Source organism: Ahaetulla prasina, chromosome 16 (assembly GCF_028640845.1).
Source record: "Ahaetulla prasina isolate Xishuangbanna chromosome 16, ASM2864084v1, whole genome shotgun sequence".
Taxonomy (NCBI): Eukaryota; Metazoa; Chordata; class Lepidosauria; order Squamata; family Colubridae; genus Ahaetulla; species Ahaetulla prasina.
This window is the reverse complement of record NC_080554.1, coordinates 346,208-363,608: the sequence shown is the minus strand read 5'-3', so window position 1 is coordinate 363,608 and position 17,401 is coordinate 346,208. Positions and strand designations below refer to the sequence as shown.

At 56.1% G+C, this 17,401-nt stretch overlaps 2 protein-coding genes across 3 annotated transcripts; both read right to left on the bottom strand.

The window, feature by feature from the left end:
• Positions 1-349: 349 nt before the first annotated feature.
• LOC131185995 (apical endosomal glycoprotein-like) lies at positions 350-10,741 on the bottom strand. Its single transcript, XM_058159141.1, has 23 exons — positions 10,361-10,741; positions 9,628-9,777; positions 8,636-8,736; positions 8,175-8,336; positions 7,941-8,034; positions 7,550-7,699; positions 6,595-6,684; positions 6,323-6,448; positions 6,104-6,234; positions 5,857-5,962; positions 5,573-5,701; positions 5,019-5,165; positions 4,388-4,518; positions 3,781-3,991; positions 3,416-3,553; positions 3,034-3,170; positions 2,831-2,924; positions 2,500-2,637; positions 1,982-2,116; positions 1,649-1,776; positions 1,252-1,366; positions 976-1,151; positions 350-778 (listed from the first exon to the last, which is right to left on the bottom strand). The coding sequence occupies exons 1-23, from the start codon at positions 10,590-10,592 to the stop codon at positions 731-733; spliced, it is 3,069 nt and encodes a 1,022-aa protein (XP_058015124.1). The 5' UTR covers positions 10,593-10,741; the 3' UTR covers positions 350-730.
• A 19-nt stretch (positions 10,742-10,760) lies between these two features.
• PHPT1 (phosphohistidine phosphatase 1) lies at positions 10,761-16,943 on the bottom strand. 2 transcript variants are annotated; one of them, XM_058159144.1, is made up of 7 exons: positions 16,747-16,885; positions 12,949-14,825; positions 12,245-12,352; positions 11,713-11,883; positions 11,334-11,459; positions 11,030-11,175; positions 10,761-10,950 (listed from the first exon to the last, which is right to left on the bottom strand). In XM_058159144.1, exons 2-7 carry the CDS (start codon positions 12,992-12,994, stop codon positions 10,771-10,773), a joined length of 777 nt encoding a protein of 258 aa, XP_058015127.1. In that variant the 5' UTR covers positions 12,995-14,825; positions 16,747-16,885; the 3' UTR covers positions 10,761-10,770. The 2 variants fall into 2 exon arrangements, with proteins under 2 accessions (XP_058015127.1, XP_058015128.1); XM_058159145.1 differs by lacking the exons at positions 10,761-10,950; positions 11,030-11,175; positions 11,334-11,459; positions 11,713-11,883; positions 12,245-12,352 and adding an exon at positions 16,413-16,537 and having other exon boundaries at positions 13,815-14,825; positions 16,747-16,943.
• Between the last annotated feature and the right edge of the window lie 458 nt (positions 16,944-17,401).

Below are 17,401 nucleotides of genomic sequence, written 5' to 3'. Positions count from 1 at the left end.
TGCTTTTGGAGATGTTTTTTTCCAACTGATAGTTTTGAGGAAAAAAAGTCCAGACCTACTTTCAGTAAAGAGGAGTCTCTCTCTCTCTCTCTCTCTCTCTCTCTCTCACACACACACACACACACACACACACACACACACACTCTCCTGTCACTTGCCCACCAGCCTCTTTCCAGCAGAGGATCGTGTGAAGGGAGGCAAGTACCTTGTTTGGGGGGTGCCGATCGAGGCTTTTGGGGGAGGGGGCTGCTTGTGGCCCATGAAAGCAAGGATCATCTGAGTAAGGAGTACCTTGGATGGCAACCCAGTGAATTCACACAAGAGGTTAAACCAGTGTTCCTGTGTCTGACACTCCTATCGGGTTTATTTTAATTTCCTCGTGTGGTGAGTTGAAATGCTTTCTGAGTAGCCATAGATGGGACGTTCCAACCAGTAGTGGGTTTCAGTTTAGTTTGTTACCAGTTTGCTCGCGCTCGCGATGCTTCTGCGCATGCACAGAAGCGTCTGGCCAGGTGGGGGGGAGCCTCCTGCTACCACCGCTACCAGTTCGCCCAAACCAGTAGCAACCCACATTGGTTCCAACCGTGGTGAATGTCTGCCTATCTCTGGTCAAGAAAAGAGACCGATTTCAACTGTGTCTCAAGGATTCCCCTTTATTGGAGTCGCTCCGGTTGCCTCTCCAAAGCAACATAGGCTGATTCAAGACCGGACGGGGAAGGCAGGGGCCAGCCTAGGACGTTGCTGGGTCAGGAGCCATCTGGGGCAAGATGATTCTGTCCTGGAAGCCAAGGGCAGAGACGGGCTGGCCTTAGCTGGCAGCCAAGAGATTGGGAGAAGCCGCACAGACAGCCTTGAGGGAGGAGTCAGTCCGCTTGGAGGGTCAAGAGGAAGCTCCCACTCAGCCATCAATCCCAGTTAAAAGTCGCCTGGCTGGAGAGCAGAGGGTCATGTGCCCCTCCCCCCCACAGCCCTTACATCTCGAAAGGCGATGTTGTCAAAACCCTGCTCGTTGCCGTCCTCCTCCACCATCCTTTCCCGACTGCCTCGCCTCTTCCACAGGCAACAGGTGGTTGCAATCAGCAGCAACAGGACGGGGTTTACCACACTAGCCACTATAGCGATGGTCGATACTGGGAGGGGGCTGCTGCTCTCTGCCAAGGCAAAAAAGGAATGGCGAGAGCCTCTTCCGACCAGCTCAAGGTGGCCCCTGCAGGGATCGCCCACAGCTGTGACTTCACTTGAGGGCCTGACCTTCCGCTTGGTCTGCCTGGGGAGAGGCACAGTCCGGCCCAGCTGCATAGTGGAGATCGTCCAGCGCAATCACCCCTGAGCTCGGCCAGGCTCCACTGCTGGCCTCCAGGATGATCTGAAGGGAAGAGAGCTGCACTCAGGCTCAGAAGGACACGATGGGAAACCGAGGCAGGGAAGAGGCAGGGGTGGGATTCATGGAGGGTCAAAGAGACCCATCAAAAGACTGCAGCCGACGTCGTGATGTGGGGTGCAGTGAAGCCCCTAATTCGGAAGAGGCGGTATGAGGGGTGTGGCAAGGGGAGGCAGATGTCTGGGGCTCAAAGGCCCGGTCCCAAAACCTGGCGTTGCTGGCTGCCTCTTCCTTCGGGTCCAGGGAGGGAGGCTGAATTCAGAATACCTGGAACTCCACAGGGCTGGTCACTAGGAGCGTTCGGTTCATCCAAGTCCAGCTCTGATGGCCTCTGTCAGTCCAGATCACCCTTTCCCCCTGCGCCCCACTCAGCCTCACTGTGAGCTCTGCAGGAGCTGGCAATGCAGGGGGCGGAGAAGGTCAGCTTGGAGACCCAAGTGCAGGCTCCTCCCTCCCCCACCAATGACCCAGCCCTGCTTGCGGTTTCTCTCCTCTAACCAGGAGCCTGCTAAATGAACTTTAATAATGCCACTTCTCCAGCAGGATGCCATGTCTGGGGGGGGCACACACCCCAGGAGGAGGACCCCTTGCCTGACTTACAGCTGTGGCCAAGGAAGTCCATGTGGTAGTGGAACTGCAGGCAGGAGCCCGTGGTGGGTGCCAGGGGCTCACTCACTAGGCGTGCGGTGCTCTTTCCCAAGCTCAGCACTGCCAGGTCAACGTAGGCATAGTGACCTACAAAGGGAAAGCTGAACAGCAGGAAGGAAATATGGTCCAGAGCGCGCCTGTCCTTCATTGTGGCCCTGCGCATGAATAGGGTGAGGGCTCGAGAGTGCAGGGTTTCGCCGGATCTGTGAGCTACTTAGGGCTTTTTCTGGGGGAATTTAAACCACTAAATGGAGCAAGTCCACGACTTCAGTTTCCTTGTGTCGGGATTATTGAATAACTCATGGATAATCGGAGCCCAAAACTTAGGCAAGCCTAATCAATTTCCATCAAACTGGAGCCACCAACTCCTCTTACTCACAGCCCCTTTGCTGGTTCAGCGAGTGTTCAGGAGCAGACGCCTCCTGGCAGCCCAAGCTTCTCTCGTGCGACCCCAGGGACTGAGCACTAACCTGCATTGGTGCCAAGGGTGTGGTCTTCCTTGGGAGATGGAGAGCGCAACGTGGTGGCTGCTTCCTTCCAGTCCCAGCTGTACCAGTCTCCGTGAGGCTTGCTCCAGCCACAGGGGCCTGACTCAAAGTCACAAGAGGCTGGGCCAAAAGGACCACACGGTTACCTTTGACCTTGGTCCCCCCCCCCTCCACAACTTTTCCAAGTAGAAAGGAGACCATGCTCTGGCCTGGTGTGCTTCGAGATGGGGTCTCCCCCCACTGTGCCCATAACGTTCCTTTTTCTTTCTAAAAGAGGGGAAATGGGAGCAGGTGAGACTGAAGCTGCCCTCACCTGGTTCAGAGCAGCTGCCTTCCTTCACAAAGATGTCATCGAGGGCGATGTAAGAGGCTGGCTCTCCGCCAGTGCCTGTCACTGCAAAGGCCACCTGTTCACGGAAAACACAGATGGCGTAAGAGGCTCGTGGCCAGCCAGCTCAGACTGTTTCCAGGCAAGAGAGACATTTTGCTGAGGTTCAAAAAGGCCACCGTGCCCACCTGCCATCTCCCGTGGACCTTTGCCACAAAGCTGCCATACCGCCAGGCTGCCCCCTGTGTCGGATCCAGACTGAGCGTCTCTGTCTCTGCTCCCTCTTCTTTCTCCTCTTCCTCCTCCACGTAAGCAGTCAAGGATCCTATGGGGAGCAACCAACAGAGCAGAAGAGTCTTCGGAGAAGGGCGGTATAAAAAATTTGATAAATAAATAAATAGAGCCCGAAGACTGCAACTGCCCTCTGCTGTGTCTCTGAGGAAGGGCAATGCCAGTGTTAACTTGTGGGGGGCAAGAAGCAAGTTGAGGTCTTTGGCACCGTGAATCAGGCTCTTGCAGCACTCGCACCCCAAACCGCCGAGAGTGCAGATGGCGCCACTGCCTGCTCACCTGGCTCACTGCCGCTTTGGTAGTACCAGAAGGAGACACAGTGGGTGCGGAGCAGAGGAGGGAAGGCGCGAGAGCGCAGGACAGTCACCTGCCCCAAAGGGAGATTGTCTGCACCAGTCTGGAGGATCATGTAATGCCCTGCGAGGGAGGGGGAAAACAGTAAGGCGCCTAAATAAAATCTTCAAGGGTGATACCTGCTATTAGTAAAGCACATACTACCTGCCTTCCTGAGCCAGGCTATAATTTGGCCCCACATCTGGCATGCCTCATTTGCAGGTGCCCCAAAGTGTTTCTCAGGTCTCCCTGCAGGGCTTCTAAGCCCCACCCTCCCCAGGGACAAAAAGGCGCACCCTGCTGCCCACTACCTTTCGGCTCGCCCATGGTGTGATCCACGGGAGGGCCCTGGCCCCCGGTGCCACTCTGCCGCTGCCATGCCTGCTGCTTGGGGCCCGAGAAGCCGCATTCGTCACCCTCGAAGGAGCAGTGCCTCTGGGCCGGGCAGGCCCCAGGCGTCACCATGAGGTCATCCAAAGCTATGCTCCCCAGGAAGCCATCCCGAAGAGCCTCAAAGATCACCTGCAGGACAGGTGGCAAAAGCCGCTTCAGAGAGCTAGAACTATTGACTCCCTTCTGCAGACCCAAGTTTCTAGCCCTCAGGGCATCAAGAAAAGAATGACACCCGCTGGAATCTGCGGAAGACTTTCAACGGTACAGGGAAATCTATTCTAATCTGGGGAAGAAACCTATCCAGAGGGATCTAGCCAGTCCGAATTCTACTCTTCTTGCTTCTTCCTCGATTCAGAACAGGGCTTATTTATTTTGAGACCCCACCCTAAAGGGACACAGCGCTGTGAGCAGCTGTCTGGTTGACAAGGAGAGGCCGCATCAACCTAACTCCTCCAAGATGTTCCCGAGATCAGCTCCGCGCTCTGGGTCTTCTTCATGCAAAGGAGAGGGTTAGGGTCTTTTTACCTGGTAATCCTGACCAGGCTTGGGGGAAATGGAGGAGGATGCTGGATGCCAAACTGCCCCGTGGCTCCCCCTCCTGGTCCAAAGCACCTGCTCCGGTTCTCCAGCCTCCTTCACTTTTAGGGCCAGGGTCCCTGCAAAACCAAATTCTCTGTCTATGCATCTGTGTTGGGCGTGTAAACGTTCTGAAGGGGGCCACACAGCTGTTCTTTCATGCTGGAGAAACCACTCAGGATGCCGTCTTCACTCACGGAAGGCTCGCTGGAAGATCACGGAGCCTCCGATCACAGAAGATCACTCAGGCCAGCAGACGGAAGATGGCGGGAAGATTTAAGCGTTTCCCGGACAACTGCAACACAGCTCAGAAAGGCGGCAGGATCCAGAGTGAGGGCCTTCTTTGGGAAGCCCTCGCTCACCTCTGAGCCTTCTGCACAAGATGGAGCGAAGGCTGCTAAGATGGGAGGGGAGGGGGCCACTATTGCCCACCTGCAGGCTTGTTCTCTAATGCGGGGCTAGAACAGCTTAACCGCCATCTGACACACACACACCCACCTACCCCTCCGCTCCTAGCCGGCCACCTCTTTGGAGGGTGAGCAAGAGGCAGCAGCTCCTGCAGGGGAGTCTGAAGGCTTACCAATCTGGGGGCCATCCATGCGATACCAGAAGGAAAGACAGAAGGCCTCGACAGCGGCTGAAGCAGCCGCCGCCTGGGGAGCAGAAACGAGCCGGGCACGCCAGCCTGGATTCCAGGCTCCACCAGGATCCGCAAACAGGAAAGAGCCTGTTGAAGAGGAGAGGGGAACTGCAAAATGCTGGCTGGCCGGACAGCAAAGGGCTCCACGACTGACTCCCAGTGGCTTCCATTCCTTATCTGACCTTTTATTTTCGCCATTTATGTCGGGTAAGAATAGTGCAGGACTTTGAGCTTTGTTGAAGAGAGACAGCTTGGGGAATTGTGAATTAGATTTGGGTCTATTTGGCTCACGGCTCGTCTTTCTAAAATGCTTCTGATTTCTGAGCAAGAACATCATTTTGAGCAAGAGAAAATGAAAGGTCATTCCCGGGGCTGATGACCTGTTCCTGGCAGGAGCGGAGTCCACTGAGGCTTCTGGGTGGACCTCCGAGCCCCCCGGGGCTTCAAAGTCAACCACCCATGCCAGCCAGACTACGGCCACTCTGTGACTCTACCTGTGCCTATGGTGTGGTCCACAGCCCCTCTTCGGCTTTTGCTCAGCCTCCATTCAAAGCCATCGTTCTGCTCCAGATACCAGCTGCACCAGCCGGTCTCAAAATTGCAGGACAGCCCTGCCTGGGGGGCTGGGGAAGAACAAGCAGCAAGGCTATCGCTGGGGATCTTTCCCAGATCAGCCACAGTCAACAGATGAGGCAAAGAATGCCCCCCACCCCCAACGCCTGCAGCACAAGTTTTCTTCTCTATAAACCGAAGGGGCAGGGCAGGCAGGGGCTGGTACCTGAGCCTGGGGCTTCGGCGCTGCAGTTCACAAAGGAGATATTGCTGACAGCAAGTGGCAAGGCCCCCCAGGAGCCACCGAGATCAGCCCTGGCAAGCAGTTCAAGCTGAGGAAAAAGAAACAGGGCAATGGCTTCACCTGCAGCTCTCTGCTCTTCCTTCCTCCCAGTGCAGCTGCCCCCCAAGTGGCAGCCTCCCCTCGGCCTTCATCCCAGGCCCCACCAAGGGACTGGAGACAGCCCCCCTACCTGGAAGGGCCTTTTTCTTGCGCCCAGAGGCACTGTGGCCGGTGCCCAGGAAGTGGTCCCGTTGCTCTGGGCAAACCAAGCCCACCAGTGGGTGCCCAGGCTCCCATCGGCGATGGCAAGGGCGAGGAAGCCTGCAGGATGGGGAGGAGAGAAGCAGGCGGTGGCTTCAGTGCCGGGCAGCATTTGGCTGTGCCAAGGAGACAAAGGCAGCACCTGTACCTTCTGGGCCAGTGGTGAAGTCCATCTGCAGCACACAGCCTAAACCCGAAGGGCCCAACACAGGAGTAGTAGCCCGGGCCATGGAGAACATTTGCCCAGAGCCCTCCTGCAGACTGAAAGCTGGCCCTGAGGAGGAAGAGAATAATGGTGGGCCCCGGGTCAACCAGAAGACAGCTACAACCCCATCCTCCTCCTCCTCCTCCTCCTCCTCCATGGCATGGCCCCAGTCCCACTTCTAACCTGGCAGGGCCATGTTCCTGCGACCCTCTTACCCACAGGACTGAGCCGGCTAGTAGTCCATCGCAGGCGGCCGACGCTGATGTCCATCCAACCCCCGGGGCCCTTGGCAAAATTGGTCCCTCCTAGAGGGGAAGGCATCGAGATTTGCATCTCAAGGGCAGGCGTTAACTGACAGGCTCGACACAACGCTGCTCTTCAGGAGCTGGTGGAGGAAAGAGGCTCAGGGATCCCCATTGTGTTGTAGTCCGCCAGCAGCCTGCAGAGCTGGCAACGGAATTGGACAGCAATGAGGCTGAGGAAGAGTGTGGGCCAGTCCTGGGAAGGCCCGGATGAGGGCTCTGTGTCGGAGGCAGAGGTGGGGCCAGGGCCATCAGGGAATGATGTGAGGACTCCGGAGCCTCCAGAGACTGATAGTAGTGAGGCAGAGGAACAGGAGGAGCCTGTTCCTAATGCACACGAGAGGAGCTACCAGAAGGCAAGAGCAGCTCAAGCAAAGAGGATGACTCGGGAGTAGGGCCAAGAGATGATTGGCCCCTCCCATAAGGCTTAAAACAGGCCAATGCCGTTTGGACTCTTTGCCGGAAAACAACGTTGGTAGCTGCATCTTCTGCTTCGTCTAGGTCTTGCATTTATTTTTGTATTTGTGACTTCTGAATGTTTGCCAAGAAAGGCCTTTGGCAGTTTGCCTAATTGGACCAAGGTTTGCAAGAGAACTGAGGAATTTGTGTTGGGAGGAATTTGCTTTAATTTAGTTGAACTACACTGGGAATGAAGTATTTCTCAGCTGTTCGAATAAAGTTTGTTTTTTCACTGACTGAGTTTCCTACTACCTACTTGGGCCTGGGTCCCACATTGGGAAGGCCATGGCCCAGTCTGGCTTTGCCATTTCAAAGAATCCCTGCACACCGAGCCACTGCTTTTTTCAACCCGCCCCCCCCCAGCGGAAAGTGAAAGGGCTCCTCCGCCTCCGGCTGCCCCGTCCCTTACCGCACTGCTGCTCGTCAGAGGCGTCGTCACACTCGGCCTTAAAGTTACAGAGCAGCTGGAGGTGAAGGCATCGCTTGCCCTGGTCACACGCGAACTGCCCCTCGGGGCAAGGGCCGGAGGGCTCCAGCGCGGCAGGAGTCGGGAGCTGGTCTGAAAAGGACCGAAGACCAAGACCTCAGTGCAAGAGACAGGTCCAGTCAAAGGGCTTCCGAGGGGGCTCGGGTATTGCAGGCGTTTCAAGAGCCCCCCCCTCCTCCCTTCAGATAGTTTGTGAGCCCGTCTGAGATGGCCTTGCTACCCCGGGGCTTCCGACAAGAGCGGGGGGGGGGGGGACGGGACAGGACAGGGCTTCAACCGTTGCTCAGCCGGCCATCCTACTTCTCCTACTCACTGTCCTGCACCAACTTGCAGCCAGGAGACAGATGAAGGTCATCTAGAGCGATGCTTCCTTCCTGTTCCCTTCCAATCCTGCCCTCGATGACAATCTGGGAGGAAAATCAAAATCAAGCTGATCGATGCAGGGCAATAACAGGGTCAGAGCTGGAGCCCGGGGCTACCAGCGGCCTCCCACTGCCCACATCAGCCTGCTCCACCTGGGAGGTTCGGGCACCTGGGCTCCGTCTACCTTGAACATCTTCAACGTGTCCACGAAATCCACTTTCTCCCGGAACCAGTAATTGCCCAGGTCCCCCGTGCGGCTCCAGACGAGCTGCAAGGCTTCCACAGTCTGGCTATAGACGTTAAGGCTGTTGCTGTTTGAGCCATGCAGGTGGAGGTAGAGGACCAGCTGGAAAGAAAGCCAGCCAAAGTCACTGGATGGGAGGGAGGGAGGGGCACCCCAGCCTCCATTTCCTCACCTGCCACTGGATTCAAGCAACTCCAGGCAGGACGGGGGGCTTGAGGCGACCCAGGCTTCTGCTCTCTGGGAAGCCACAGAGGGGTTTCCTTCTTACCCACCCTTCTGGGGGAAGACCCCCAGAGGGGGATTCAAGACAGAGAGGCAAAGGGACTGCTCTGACCACAAGCAAGAAGGGAAACCTCCAAGACTCTCCCAGCTGTGGCCTGAGGGACGGTCAGGCGACTCACGTAGCAGGATTGGTTGGCGTCCGGGGCCAGCATTGGGCTGCTCAGCCGAGCTCTTCCCTCGTGCAGCTCCAGCTTCTGGGTCCCGACATATGCGAAGAAGCCTGCAATGAATGGAGCAAGCTGTGCAGGGATGTCGGCTGGTCTTCTCCTCCGGCAGGCCACACCTGACTGACTCCAACCCTTGGAAACGTTAACTCTGCCCGGAGAGGCTTGGGGCTTTGGGTGACCCCAGCAGATCTTTTCCCTTCCAGGAGGACGGCCAAATCCAGAGCAGAATGGTCTACCTTGACTGGCACACGGAGCCAGGGGACAAAAGGGCTCCAAGCACAGAAGCCAGCAAGAGGGGCCAGAGCACCCCTCCCATGCCCTTCCCCTTCGGGAGCCCCCTCCCACGGACTGCCAGAGCCACAGGCTTCTCTCAGGGCAGCCCAGAGCAGTGTGGTCAATGCCTTGAATGCACTACTTGACTCTTTAGTTTCTTCCCCAAACCCCCAAAACTTTAAGCTTAGACTGCCTACTGTTGACCTCACCCCATTCCTAAGAGGTCTGTAAGGGGCGTGCATAAGTGCACCTGCGTGCCTTCCATCCCTGTCCTAATATTCCTTTTTACTTACTCTTTTCATGTATCCAAATTATGTTTATACTTTTACCTGTTATATATGATTGACAAATAAATAAATAAATAAAAAGGGGCAGAAAGCAGCAGGGCCTGTCTTGACTACTTCGGGTGGAGCTGTGGATTTTTATTGCCTCACTGATCTGCAGTGATTGAGTAAAAATACAAACTCCCTCAAGGCAGAAAGCAGCGGGGGCGGGGGGGGAGTGTGTGTGTGTGTGTGTGTGCGTGCGATGTTTCTCCTGGAATAAGGTCAAAGTCTTGCGCTCTAAGGATAGTAGAGACCCTGAGCAGTCCAGAGGCGCCTCCTGCAGCCGCAGCGCTTCTGAACCGAGGCTGCATTCTCAGACAAACACAGCCATTCCTGCTTCCTCACCTTCCCGGCTGTTGGTGCTGTGATCCCGTGAGGGCCCGGCAGGCGGAAAGCCCAGGTGGAAACTCGAGTTTCGTAGCCAGGGAAGAGTCGTGTTGGGTACCACCGTCCACTGGCACCAGTTATCCTCAAAGGAACACGCTGTGAAGGTGGCTACGGGGGGTGGGTGGGGGGGGAGACAAATACACATGCTGGCCCTTCTCAGACCATGGACCGACCTAACGACAGACAGCCTGCCTGCCTGGGGGGAAAGACCCCTGGCTTTCGAGAGTGAAACCCCAAAGCGAATCAGCTCAGCCTGGAGTAGGGCAAGGGGCACAGAGGAGCAGGGCCCTCACCACCATCACTCCCGAGCTCTCTGGAACCCAAGGCTATTCAAGAGAAGAGGCACCCCAGCCAGCCTCTCCTTGGCAGGCCTGCCAGCTACTCAGTTTAGAATGGCAGGGGAATTGCGACTGGGCTGGCCAGAGCGGGCGAGAGGAAAGAGGCCTGCAGGTTGCTCAAGAGAAGCCACAAGCCTCTGCTGTCAACGTGATCTATGAGATCACATTCAGGATCCTCGCACGAGAACCGCAAGGGGGACAGCAGGAGCTTTCCTCCCCGGCCACCTCAGGACCCTGCACTACCATCTGAAGACCTGCACATCCGGCTTCAGGGTGAGGCTCCCTCCCAGCATGTCTGGGCCTCCAAGGCCAAACGGAGGGGATCCTGCCCCCCTCCCCTCCCCAGTGCTCACCACATTTAGGCTCGTCTTCATCCTCACCAGCCCTGCAATCTGCGGTGCCATCACACACCCGGTCTGCGGCAATGCAGCCACCCTGCTGGCAGTGGAACGCCTTTGAGCCACACGTCTGGGGAGCTAGGAGGAGGGACGGGGAAAGGAGCCGGGTGGGCCAAAAGACCAGGCGGAGGCCTCTGAGCAAAGCAGCCAACTGTGGGGGCTTCCAGACTGTCCCTTTAGGCTGCATTCATCCTGCTTCATTCGTAAGAATTCAAGTTCTACCTTGGGGACTGGCTGCAGCGATCCATTGTCTGTCTGCCTGTCTCTCCTACCACTAGAAGTGCTGCAACACAAGTCCCATCATCCCCAGCCTGCATGGGCCGTGAGCAAGCAAAGAGTGGCTTGCATATCACAGAGACAGCATCCTACGGGACCTCCTTGGAGAGGCCATTATTTGAAAAGGAGACTGCAGAGAAGTTCAGGAAGAGATAAAGGAAGCCCCCCCCGCCCGCCACTTTACTTAGGAAGCCGCAATTCCTGAATTCCACATCGTCCAGGGCCAGCTGTGCTGCAGAGGAGAAGGCCTGGGTGGAGGAGAAGGTGACCTGCCAGGAGGGAAAGACTCCAGGTGAGGCTGGGGAGCTCCCGTCGGTTGGAGGGGGGTTGGGCTCGGGCGCCAGGTACCTGGAAGCTGCCTGGGATGTGACCGGTGTAGGCCACCAGCTCCTGCCAGGAGTAGGTGCCACTTGGAGGGCTTTGCCACAGGCAGACGGTGCGACTTCCCTGGATCAGCTCCAAGGTCAGGAGAGGCTGCCGAGTCTCATTAAGACCTGGGTTCAAAAGAGCATCTCCATGAGATGGCAGAGCTCCTTCAGCCAGGAGGAGGAGATCGGTTTCATCTCAATCTAGGAGCATATGGGGGTGGGGGGTGGGGGGGAAATCATGCAAGGCACTGGCCCGCCCCACTGCTGGTTCTCTGTCAGCCTACCTGGCCCCCACAGGAGATACCAAGCTCGGATCTCGCAGGCAGCAGCTGCTCCTTGCAACAGGGGGGACCGCAGCCGGGCTGTGGCCGTTGGCTTTGCTCTCTGCTTTGTAGCCGTCATGTACCAGCCTGCACCGCAGGGCAACGGAGACATTTAGAGGGAGAGCGGCTCTCGCACAGCCGCCCAGGGCTCATCTTGGGGTGAGACAAGCCCCCAAAGGCAAGAGGAAAAATGGGATGCGGATGCCCCCAGCACAGGGCACCTCCCTGGGACTGCTTCAACTCCAGGCCTTCCAGGCGAGGAGGACTCTTCCCCCCCACCCCATTCCCCCAGAAGAGCCTCACCAAGGATTTCCGGCTCCTGTGCCCCTCCCCCCCCTACCGAAATCCGTGCCCAGCGTGTGGTCGAAAGGAGGCTCCAGCCCCCATGTGGAGATTCTGGCCTGGGCTGGTTCCCACCGGTAGGCTGAGTTGCTGATGTCCTCCCAGCCACACGTGGTGCCTTCGAAGCTGCAGGTGAAGGGAGCCCCCAGAGCCGAAGCCTTCTGATAGCCTGGGTGGAGGGGAAGAGCCAGCAGTCCACCCCTCCCCCTCAGGCAGCATCTCCTGCCCCTGCCCAAAGGGCTGGTGGACCCTGGGACTCCAAAGTAGCAGCAGCGGGCAGGGAGCGGGCTTGGGGCCTCCTTTCTTGGGGTTTGAACAGTGACTTCAGGCTCCAACAATTCAAGGACAGGATTTAATCGCCAGGAATTGTCTGGAACTGATCCTGTTCACAAGCCTTTTGGCATGGGAATCCATTCCAAAATGGCCAGGTATGTGCTGGACGGCCGGAGAAGAATGGCGAGAAGCCCATCTTTTTTGTTGCAATTTTGCCTTAAATTCATCCCAAAGGAACAGAGAGGAGATCAACTCACCACACTGGTTTTCATCTGAACAATCCCAGCAGTCACACACAAAATCACACACACTTGGACTCCCACATCGGTTGACAAACACAGCCTGGACATAAAACGGAGGCCCAACTAGGAGACAAAGAAACCCCAAATGGGTGGCTCTCAGAGGGGATCTACTGGTCCACCTGCTCCTCCTCTAGCCCTTCTCCATGGCTCAAGGCAGCGAGAGCGCCATGGAATCGATTCAGCGCCTAAGCCTTCTCTGAGAGCGGGACATGAACCAGGTTTGTCAAGAAACAAGCTTGAACCCGTTGAGTCCCCAGGGGCAAATGAGGGGTGCTAATGACCCCATTTAGGGAGTTCACATCCAAGAGTTCACGGGGCTACTAGGACCTGAATGCAAAAAGTAGAGAACTGAACAGTCAGCTCTCTGGATTGGAGATAAACCTCTGACTCTCTCCCAAAACCTACGAAGGTGTCAACCGGCAGAATTTAGAGGAAAATGCCAGCAGACGGAGAAGCCGAGAGAATGTTTACTATCTACAAGTAACCACTTTTCTTGCATCTTAAACAAACACAAGCACAGCCCAAAGGGCACATTTCAAAACCCAGGAAAGGCTTTGAACTTTCCAGCAGATGTAAAATGGCCACAGGAGGAGCAGGTGTTCAGGCTGGCTGGCTCCTTCCTTCCTTCCTTCCTTTGGTTCCCCCAAACCAAAACTCACCCATCAGCATCTGCAGGAAGGACAGCAGCCCCCAGGACCCCGACATCCTGGGCCTGCCTAGCAGCAAGATCAAGCCTGCTCAGTTGGGAAGAACGAGGAGGAAAGGCTGCTCCAGCAACAATGTACCTGGACTTCAACCTCTCTATCACCTTGCTTTCGAGACACGCGGCAGGGGCCGAGTAGGAGGGAAGCACGCCCCAGGCACAGGGTGGGGACTGGCCACAGGGAGGGGGACACGAGCAGGATGCTCACCCCCATCTTCGGTGGGGAGAGGGTCCTAATGGCCTGCTCATGTTCTTGGAGCAATAAAAGCAGAGAACTGCAGCTGCGTGCTACTCTACCAAGCAAACCAATGCCCTTGTGGCCCTGCGCCACCAAGTATCAGCTTCCTTCCCTTGTTATGGGCAAAGTTGTTTGATCACTGTCTGTTTCCACCAGACTTTTGTTTTAATAAGGCAGAGGAGGTGGCATCAAACATCGGACCCTTTCTGATTTAACTTCAGCTCTGGCTTGGTTGCTGCCTGCCCCAGGAATGGGAGAAAAGGCTCTTCAGGCCAGCATCTCTGGTGAATTCCTGGCTGGAACAGGAGCTCTGGGCAACATTGGAGGGCATGTCGTCCTTGAGGCCTCTTGCTGAGAATGGGCTGCTGGGAGACTCTTCCCACAGGGCTCCTCCAGCCTCTTGCTGTCCTTGGGATTTCTAATCTCTCTGCAAGGCTGCCTGGGAAGCGGTCTATTTTTTATTGTACGCCACAGACAGAGCTGCTATGAACAGCAAGGCAGCTGTTTGGATGGAAAAGAACGAAGGACTCTAGTCACCTTGCTATCCAGTAGGAATTTGAAAATCTGTCTCCAGTTCAGGTGAGTCACAAGTTATACACTCTTTTTATTTAAATACACCCCAAGAACCAGACTGCAACAGATTGCAAAACCCTTGTTTCCAAGAAAGTGAGGTTTCACAAGAGCTTGTCGCTCTCACATGCAAGAGATCCAACCTCATTTCCGTGAAGGTGCCCTTGGACTTCGTGCAATCAAGTCATAATCTCCAGGAAAGATCTTGCAGACTTGCACGCTGTCCAGAAATCTCATCCGCAGGTCATTAGCAGGACAAGCCTAAGCATTGCTTTACCACCGACCTGAACTGCCAAAGAAATCAATGTTTCCATGCTGGAGGGACAGGAGCATGCAGAGAAAAAGCCCTCCGCGGCCTGCAGTTTGGATCAGGCTCAGAACAGGGCCATGTTATTTCCCTTTCTAGCAGTTCCCTACAGCTTTCCATGTTACATGAAAATGTTACAATTACAGTGATTTCCAGGAGAAAAAGAAACCTACTGGCTACAGTTATCAAGAAAACAAAGCAACTTAAAACTGCAATGGGAACATTGTGCTTTGTATACATGTGAAGCGGAACCATTGTGGCAGGCAGATGAAAACAACGTTTCTGAGTTTGCGTTCTAAATAGTGCAGGTGTCCATGCTTATTATTTCAGCTGCTTCCTCTGCGTTTTCCCCCAGTCCGCACAAACATAAAACTCTCTTCCTCCCTTCACCGCTGTTTCTCTTAATCAAAAGACACCGCAGGAAGTGAGTGGATCCAGGAAGATGCGTGAGGGAGCACGACACCTTAGGCAGCGAGCACAATCGTTTATTCCTTATACCAAAGCCAGGCACAATAGGTTTGATCACAGCGCAGTCCATAGCACAGATCCAGAGGCCATCCGGCTTCCCGCATCAGTTCCCGCTTGCTGCTGTTTGGTCGCAAAGGTAAACTCTTAAAGGCAGTGGTCAGTATCCTTCATCGGCCCAGGTGACTTCATAATCAGGGTACCTGGCCTTCAGCTTCTCTGTGGCAATGGCATGTTTTGCTCGGCCAAAACCCTGCAAAAAGCACGGCCACATTACTATGCGCACACACAACACCTTGTAAGATACCAGAGGCAAGGCAGGCTAGTGTCTTTGGCAAATTAAGCCAGCGAAGCTGCGGCTCAGTTGAAATCCCAGCTCTGCCCTACCGGGACGAATCTCTGAATCCTTTTTACATCACCCTCCACCCCGGGCAGGTTTACAGAGGAACCTAACGTGGCCACTAGACCTTCCCTATCCCCCGGCTGTCGTCCCCCACCCCAGGATTCTTCCTGGAAGAAAAATAACCCCGCATCAATTGACTTTACAGCTTTCCTCTTTGCTGCTAATGGGCAAAGGCAGAAATAAGTTGGCGACTTTTCTTGGGAGGAGATTGCTGGGAAACCAGAAAGCAAATCCTGCGAGGAGAGACGGAAGGCCTCCTGAATCTTTAGCCTTCCTTGGACGGAGAGGACCAAGGAGGGTCCAAAACCAGAGGTGGGTTTCAGCAGGTTCTGACTGGTTCTGGAGAATCAGTAGCAGAAATTTTGAGTAGTTGGGAGAACCAGTAGTAAAAATTCTGACTGGCCCCACCCCCATCTATTCTCTACCTCCTGAGTCCCAGCTTATCCGGAAAAAATGGGGATTTTGCAGTATCCTTCCCCTGCCACGCCCACCAAACCGGTTACTACAAACCTGTAGTAAAAAAATGTGAAACTCACCACTATCCAAAACCCCTCCCTGACGTCATGAAGAGAGGCGGGGGGGGGGGGAAGGGAAGATCTCTTCCCTCTGCGAAGACCCCCAAACCCCTGGTCTCTCAGGGACGCAGCCAAGACCAGCAGATCATTCAAGGGACGGGAAAGCAGCTGCGCGGGTGATAGAGGGAGCTACACGTAGCTCCCATGTAACACCGCTCCTGCGCAGACTGCACTGGCTGCCTGTGGCCTTCCGGGTGCACTTTAAGGTGTTGGTTACGACCTTTAAAGCGCTCCATGGCTTAGGACCTGGGTACTTACGGGATCGCCTGCTGTTACCATACGCCTCCCACCGACCCGTACGCTCCCACAGAGAGGGACTTCTCAGGGTGCCGTCCGCCAAACAATGTCGGCTGGCGGCCCCCAGGGGAAGGGCCTTCTCTGTGGGGGCTCCCACACTCTGGAACGAGCTTCCCCCGGGTTTACGCCAAATACCTGACCTTCGGACATTTCGTCGCGAACTCAAGACTCACCTTTTTATCCGCGCGGGGCTGGCTTAAATCGGGATTTTAATCTTAAATTTATTAATTTTAAACGGGGTTTTAGTATGGTAAATTTTAATCATTGGGCTAATTTAAATAAGTTTTTTAAATCGTATTTTAAATCTGTATATTGTATTGTCGGTTTTTTATTATGCCTGTACACCGCCCTGAGTCCTTCGGGAGAAGGGCGGTATAAAAATCAAATCAAATCAAATAAATAAATAAATAAAAGCGGCTGGGAAAAGTATTTCCAAGGAGAAGAGCCACGGCAGAATCAGCGCGTGCGGGGCTGCGCTGGATGGCCTCAGGGTGGCCCCCGACTCTGGGCCGCGCTGACAGGCAGGGAGGCGACCCCCCCCCCGCAGCCTCCGCGGGCTCCTTACCACGGAGTAGCCGTAGACGTGGATCTTCTTGGCGCCGCTCTGGTGGGAGATCCGGCCGCCCCCCAGACACCGGCAGCGGAAGCCCCGCTTCTCCAGCTCCTCGGCCGCTTGCTCGAAGAGGTCGGCTGCGGAGGGCGAGCAGAGGGAGAGGTGGGCGAGCCAGGAGGGGCTCCTTGGGCGGGGTGGCGCCCGCGGGCGCCGGGAGGGGGCGGGGCCGGGGCCGGGCAAGGACGGCGGCCGTTGCCGGGCAACGGAGCCCCACCCCCCCACAGCCCGTCTTCCCCGAGCCCCTCCCAATCGCGGCCCCGCCCGCCGGCCGGCCGGCCGCACCTACCGTGGTATTCGGCCCAGGCGTGTCCGCGGATGATGTCTTTGCCGGGCCCCGGGCCCGCGGGCTCCACGCGAATCAGAACGTACTTGAAGACGCCGTCCGAGTCGATGAGCGCGTCAGGGACGCCGCCCAACTCTCCGTCCGCCATCGCCGCCCTGGCTTGGAAGCTCCTGCGCGCGCATTTGCCGACGCACCAATCGAGGCGCAGCGGCCTTCGACTCTTCACCCAATGAGGCACCACGGCGAGCCTGAGGTGGTGACCAATCGAAGTGCCGCAGGAGGGAAAGGGTGGGAGAAAGCCGTACTTTTGAGCATGCGCGTCCCGCTCCTCGCTGGTTCCGCCCAAGAGCGGGCAAAGAGAAGCGGTCTGGTCTAGTGAATGACTGGGCCTCTGAGCATATGCAGAGTTCTCCGCTACCCGCGGCAAAACAAATTGGTTTCACAACAGCATCCCTTTTGCCGCCTTTGCTACGAGGTGGCGCTCTGGCTCAGCCATTTATTTGGTGAGGCTGCCCCCACCCAAGTGGTACAGTACGCTGGACGCTGTTGCCTGAGTCGATGGGAGTTTTAGTCCCCGCCCCCGGACGCCCCCCCACGAAGGAAACAGTGCAGAATTGTGGATTCGGAAGGGATCCGAAGGTCATCTAGTCGAACCTCT